Source organism: Pinus tabuliformis, chromosome 5_1 (assembly GCF_031772625.1).
Source record: "Pinus tabuliformis cultivar Carrire ecotype Pingquan chromosome 5_1, CPIR1, whole genome shotgun sequence".
NCBI lineage: Eukaryota > Viridiplantae > Streptophyta > Pinopsida > Pinales > Pinaceae > Pinus > Pinus tabuliformis.
Genome location: NC_142305.1, coordinates 200070503 through 200077894, shown reverse-complemented (window position 1 = coordinate 200077894; position 7392 = coordinate 200070503). Strand labels below are relative to the sequence as shown.

Sequence of the window (7392 nt, the reverse complement as noted above, 5' to 3'; positions counted from 1 at the left end):
ATGATTATTCTCTGTTGGAGCTGTTCCATTTCCCTATTTAGGTTCTGTTGCGCCTGAAAAATGTTTCCAAAGGTTTCTTGATTCCAGAGCTTGATATGAGTTTTGAGATACTTGAGTTTTTGTTGAAACTGATACATTTTGGAACCTTCAGGCGGCTGATAAATGTTCCAGGTATTTCTGATGAAGTCTTTGAATGCGGGATGAGTGAGCCAGAACGCCTCGAAGCAGAATGGTCTCTTATTAGCATTACCCGGTCTTTGCCACTGAAGGGCGATGGGCCAGTGGTCAGAGCCTGCATACGGGAGAATTGCTGCTGTTATGTCCCCTCCTAAATGGACTGCGTTGTCAGTTAGAAGGAATCGGTCTAACTTGGAGGCAATTTGATGCCTTCCAATCCTTCGGTTGCTCCATGTGTGCGTTCCATTGCAAAACTAAGTATCAATAAGGGCGTTGTTTTGAATGAACTCCTTGAAGTGCTCATTTTCCTGCTCCAACCTTGTTCGACCTCCTTGCTTTTCCTCTAATTTAGTTATCATATTGAAGTCTCCTCCAATAATCCATAGGGGGTGGACTCTGTGTAGACTCAGTGCTTCTATCGTGTCTAATAAAGCAATTTTACTGCCCGCTTCCTGAGGGAAGTAGACATTCGTTAGATGCCCATGAATGTTGGTACCTAGAATGTGAAAGCTTGCTTGAATGATGTGGTGGGATGCGTGTATATCTGAGAGCGCTATCGCTTGCGGGTTCCATGCTATAGCGAGCCCGCTAGATGCCCCAGAGGCATCCACTGCCACTGATCTACTACCTACCCATGCTCTGGAGAGTATGTTTCCCAGAGTATCACTGTTACATTTCGTTTCCTGAAGGAAACAAATTTGTGGCCTTTCTTGTTTTATCATGTTATTAATCATTCTGTGTTTTCCTGGGCTATTGAGCCCCCTTACATTCCATGATGTGAGCTTCATCTTTCACTATTGATGGTGGGTTTGTAGTACTTTGTCAGCTTCGCATATCTTCCTGAGTCAACTAGGATTTTCCCTAATGCAATTGTTCGCTGAAGGTCGGTTCTTTGCCCTTTTTTCTTGGAATATTTTGGAGTGAGGCTCCCGTCTCAGTGGCTGCCTAGTTGGATTCCTAACTGATGTTGATGGTACGCTCTGGCTAGAATGGCCTCCAGCGTGTTGAGTTGGTGCTCCGGTATCTTGTCAAACTACTTCTTTTTTCATGCTGCTTCTAGCTCTAGGATATCGAGTCCTCCTAGGTCGATACTTTTCGGCTCTTCATCCATCATTTGTGGTTGATTCGTATCTTCTGGGACTATGGCTATATTCATAGTTTGGATGAAGGGGGCGTCCACCTCCATATCCTTTGTCTTTCCACTCAAGAGCTTTCTGGTTTCTTTAGGAGGCCCGAGGTTCTTTTCCGGTTGACTGGGAGGGGAAGAGGATCCAGGGGGAGGGGGGATAGTAGAGGCTGGGAGAGGCTGGAGCTTTGGGATAGAATGCAGGGGATCTTCAGTGGTATTGGCCAGGATCTCGAAGCTGTTGCTAGTTGAAGGGAGGGATGAAGCTTCTGGCTGGGGTTTCTTCCCATTTGAGGGTTTTCTATGCGATCTTTTACGATTGGTAACCTTGGTGAACCCATCTTGGTTTTGCATGTCAGAGGGATTGGGGGATTGGGGTTTGGCGTTCAGAGGGCAATCCCTGAAGAGGTGGCCAAGCGCATGACATTTGCGACAACGAAAGGGGACATGTTCATAATCCAATGGTTGAGTCCATTCATAATCATCGTGAGAGAGACTTACTGAGTCTGGTAAGGCCTTGTCCAAGTGCATGAAGACGTAGATGCGAGTGTAGGATGTGTATTTGCACAATTTCGTTTCTTCTGTTGCTTTTATGTATTCCCCCAGTCCATTTCCTATGTCTCTTAGCGATTCTTCATCCCAATATTCCTCTAGCAGTGAGTACATTCTGATCCATACTGGTGCCCAACTAAGATCCTCCTTATCCGGGTTGAATCTTGCTACCCATTCCCGTAAATAGAGACCAGATGAGTTGAAAAAATATGGCCCTTCATCCATTACTCGGTTCCTGTCCTTGATGCAGAAAAAAATCACCGTGAAGAACCCTTTTGGCCCTAGCTATAGAGTGACATGGCCCTTGGGTTTCCATTTGGCCGAGATCCATCCCTGCAATGCTCTTTCTGTTGGCCAGAATCTGATAAATTTTCAAATGAGTGCATGATCCCTCATATACTGGATTCTCCCATTGATTCTGTGACTGGGTAGTTCTATTCTTGGCCTTTCAGTTGCTATGGGTTTGCATGTGTTCGAGGTTACCTTTGGTGCTTCTGTGTGCATTGTATCTCTTTCTGGTATCTCATTATTTCTTCCTACCTGGTTGAGGGGCGCGTTTGTATTGTCTTGCTGAGGGGGTTCTCTGTTAACACCTTCCTCATGTACCATTCCCGAGTGCGTCGCTTCGAGTTGCGCTGACGGTTCTTTTTCAACTTTTGGGGAGGGCTTTGAGGCCCCCCGAGATTTACCCATTCTCGTATGCTCTATGCTAGAATATTGTAGTCATTCTGCATTAACCTATTTCTGCAACGCCGCTAAGACTGAAGACTCGGTGCCGTCATGGGGTTTGCTCAAACCCTAGCTGCAGAGCCAAAACCGTCCTACCGGAAAAGAATGATATTATCAATAGAATAAAGTAATATTTGCATGTGATCTATAGTGATCCATTTAAAATTTAGCTCTTTAAAAAAGTGCCCATTTCAACATATTTGTTGGTGAATCTATCTTACACAAATCTTCCCTTTAAATTTTGACAAATGGAAAAAGAATGAAATAACAGTTAGGGTTCTTATTATTAAATATTCGTTTTAAAAAATGAAATTCTTGCTCATTTTTTCATTCTAGGTTTTGGTGCAATGATGATAAACACACACATTTTTTCTTTTAATTTACCTTTTTCAATGTGCTATATAGTGTAAAGGGCACTAGTGATATTTTTATGTAAAATTGCATTGCTAGAGAATTTAATTGACAAAATACAAATGCAAACCTGCCCAATTAAAATTTTGCAAAGGAAAAAATGAAGGTCACTCTTGGGTGTGTATCATGATTTAGTGCAATGATGCATTTGTTATACGTAGATGCACAGGTGCATCACAAAATAATATAGTGCACTGATAACTTTAAAAAACCCTTCAAAATTCTATTTGAGATTATATTTTTCTATGATTCCCAAACTATTTTTCTATGATTGCTTTATTATTCACATATTGATAATGGTTTTGGCTCAAATATAGAGGAAAAATGTTATATTATCCAGAAGTCAAATTTTCAAATAATTCTTCAAGATTTCAGCGTGTTCCATATTATTGTAAGTTTTTAAAGTCTTGCCCCCTTCTTTGTAGCAAGTCTAGATTTTTTTTTTTTACTTTTTTGAGCAAATTAGAAGATACCTTCATTAAGAAAAAAATACATTTACCATAAATTTTCAAGGTTTGGAAACTATTATTTATCATAAAAGAACTACAAATATTGGCCTATCAACCAAAGATACTAGTACATCTACTAATCAACAACAAACTCTTAGAGTTTGACCATGATAGTAATTACAAGAAAGAACATACTTATTCTCTAAAGATTCAATATAAAAACTTAAAGGCATTTTGGATTAAGAAGGAGGAAATTCCTCCTAGATTGGCATGACTTTCCCTAAGTTGACTAGCTTTTCTCCATCTTCTTGGATCATGGCCTTAGTGCTCTTGTGTCCCTTTTTTCTTTCCTCATTGAACAACTTGGGGGGATATTTGAAACATTGCATATGAACTCCTAAATACGAATTTAGGAAACTTGAATCAAATTAAGCATTATTTGTTTGACTCTTGGATTTGAGATATGCCTTGTAAGGAGTCTTGATATGATGGTTTGGCATGGAATTTTGATCTTTATCGAGGTAGGCTTTTGTAGGTCTCTACTAGAGAAATAAGGTGTGGATCATCCAAATCCATGTCTTCTAGGAGGCCTTGAGTCTCATCCTCTTCCATTATTAAGCTAGTTGGCTCCTTTGATAGAGGATTTTGTTGATGAAATTTTGGGTTCTTCTTCTCGGGCTTGTTGCGGGGTGGAGAAGACTTAAGAATAATTCCAATAGATAAATCATGGATTGATTGATTATTGTTTTGGGTGAAGGTCCTCCAAAGAAGAGAGACATGAATATATTTCCAAATCTAGGGTTATGACTAGAATTTGTGGCTCTCTAAAGCCTCAAATTCCTTTTCCTTTGGGATAATTTTTTAAAACCTCTTTCTATTTATGAGCTGATTTGATCTACTGGTAAATCATTTATAATTAGATGGAAGTATCTAAAATATGTCCATATTCATAGAAATTGTTGCATCGAAATTGGATATTTTCATAATCCAATGTCTGTTTCCAAAGATTCTCCTAATAAAAAATGTCTATTAAAGTTGGAAGATGCTAAAAATATATTTATATGGGCACATATACTTGCATAAGATGTGTATTAAACTCTCTTAGTTCCCTCATAAACCTTGATAAAACTCCCAGTGGCATTGCCAATGCCTTTAAGGATTGAATCTTCCTCTCAATATTCCTTTGGAAGAGAAAAGAGTCAAACCCGTATTCAGGTGGTAAGGAAGTATTCCTTCTCATGATTGTACCATTCTTTCCTAAATTTCATGAAGTTCCCAACATTATTAGAAAAGCAAGTTCCTCCTTCAAAAACCCTCGTTATGTCTATTGAAGTTGGAAAAAATTATTGTGAAGAACTCTTTTTCTCCTAGCTCCAAATATACCTTAGGAGAATTTTGAGGTCTAAAATGGGTCTCCTAAGAAAAATGTACAACCAAAATAAACTTTATAAGAACCAATAGGATTCAAGATGATGATGTCAACCATGGGGGATGATTCACCATTTTTGGAGTAAAAAGTACAAAGATTAAAAAATAATAAATCTACTTTTTTCAACTCGTATTTTCAACTTATCTCCCTAAGGTTTTACTCAAATTTCGAGTGGGAGTACTCATTGGATGCAAAATTTAATTCCTCATCCAAAGAGTACCCATGTTGCATACTTTCGATGGACCCTGCTACACAAAAAATGAGAAATAGATGAAAAAACGTGATTGCAATCACATTTTTTTTTATTATGTATTTCTCATTTTCTGTGTAGTAGGTTCCATCAAAAGTATTCAACATGGGTACTCCTTGGATGAGGAATAAAATTATGCATCCAACGAGTGTTTCCACTTGAAATTTGAGTAAACCCATAGGGAGATAAGTTGAAAATACAAGTTGAAAAAATATTTTTTTCTTTTTTTCCCTCTAAAATTTGATGATGTCATCTAATCTTATTTTATTATTTCCACTATTATTTTATAATTTTCTTAAGAGGCCCATTTTAGACCTCAAAACTCCCCTAATGTTTGTCTTTTGAGGTTCCATTTATTTTGGATCCAATTGATAAAGGACTTTTAGATGGCTATAATATGATGAACTTGAAAATTAGAACATGATCTTGCATATATTGGATGTATTTTGCAATCTTGATGGATCTGACCTCATATTGTTGGATGTTGCACTGCTTTTTAGAAAACACCCTTGAATTTTATTTTTCCAAAATGCTCTAAGTAGTGTTTTCTTTGAGTGACCAAAATCTCCATTCACTCTAGCTGAGATTTGAAAAGGACATGAATGATGAGGAGTTTGGGAGGGATTGTTGGCTAATCCAACATTCAAACTCCTAAGAAAATTTCACTAAAGGAGGGGGTCAAGCCTCCTTTCATGGAACTAACCATAAACAACTATTTAGAAGAAACAATAGTCTGATCCCAATGAGCTCTCTAACTATCTTCATCATGTTTTTTTTCCTCAAAGTGTTCTATTGGATGAAATTCTTAAGGATGGAAGTATAGAGAACTTTCTTGCATGCATAACTCAAAGTTTCTATTAGTAACTCTAGATATTATTTGTAACTCATTTATCCAATTTAATTTATATTATTTATGCACATGCATTTGAATCATTATTCATTGAATTTGGAAAGAGTATTATTTAGGACTGAGTTCAAATATGAAATATATTCCACTAGTCCAAAAGTGACACAAGATCTTTTTAGGAGAAAGATATCGCATGTAAATGATTGAAAAAAAGGGACAATTGCTTTACCTTGCAATTTGTAACATTCTATATTCCATCAAATTGTCTCATTCAATGGTAGTACACCATGAATTGGATCTCTTTTATGACACCCTAGTAGTATGAGGTTGTTCAGAATGTAAAGGGTTGAAGGAGAACCCTTGATATGTCACATTGTCCTATTATATCAATGTTCAACCATGAAATTTGATGGTATATTAACTCCCACTATGGTCAAGAATCCAATAGGTGATTATATAGAGAAGACTCATAGGTTATCAAAGATAAGGTACTTAAAAATGTTGGGTTTTGTGTGTATATCGAACCATGACTATTTGAATGTTTGTATTACATATAATGATGAATATACAAACACAAATATATGCCTAGAATTTGGGTATGGCAGATACCAAAAATAAAAAAATAAGGGCAAGGAATGTGGTCCTCCTCATAAGATATTGAGGCGCATGCCTATAATTCCAAGGATTCAAAGGCTCTTTTGTTGTAAACAATCATCCATACTGTAGGGGTGACATTCTTCACATATAAGTGAGTTAAGAGTTATGTGAATCCCAATAGATTAAATAAGCAGGAAGTATATATAAGATACATGTCCTAATAAATTTAAGGATGTAGTATAGAGCCTTTGATTGAATATGACCATGGATGGATTTAACCTGTATTCCCTCCAAAACACCAACTATTCTATTTGGTTAGTGGTAGTGATCAATAAAAATACCCCCCTATGGTTGTCCATGAAGAATGGACAATTTATATTGGCTCTTATATTCCTAGGTAGAAGGCATGTGAAGAGAATGTATGCCTACCTCCAACCATTTATTGATGAATTTAAACAATTATGGGAAGGGATACATGTTTATGAGGTATCAAGGCCCATCCAAATGGAGAGGTATTTTGCATTGTATGGCATACATGCATACACTAAGCATGATTATCTAATATTAGGACTTCACTATAGTAATCATATTAAATAATTTGTTTATTATTGTAATGTTAATTAATAAACTTAATTTGGTGCAACTATTTTTTTTTTGACACTAACATGTTATATAGATAATAACATTATAGGTCTTGTAACAAAAGCCTATCATGGATGTAAATATTGTGGACCTGTTGTGACCATCAACAACCCCCCTTTTTATTAGTGTTAGCAATAACATTAATAAATGGGGACCCTTCCAAAAAATCAAATCTTAGCATTT

General features: G+C 36.9%; 1 protein-coding gene across 1 annotated transcript; it reads right to left on the bottom strand.

The window, feature by feature from the left end:
• Positions 1–431: 431 nt before the first annotated feature.
• On the bottom strand, positions 432–965 carry LOC149164082 (uncharacterized). The gene has a single exon (XM_089429363.1). The coding sequence runs from the start codon at positions 963–965 to the stop codon at positions 432–434; it is 534 nt and encodes a 177-aa protein (XP_089285489.1).
• Between the last annotated feature and the right edge of the window lie 6427 nt (positions 966–7392).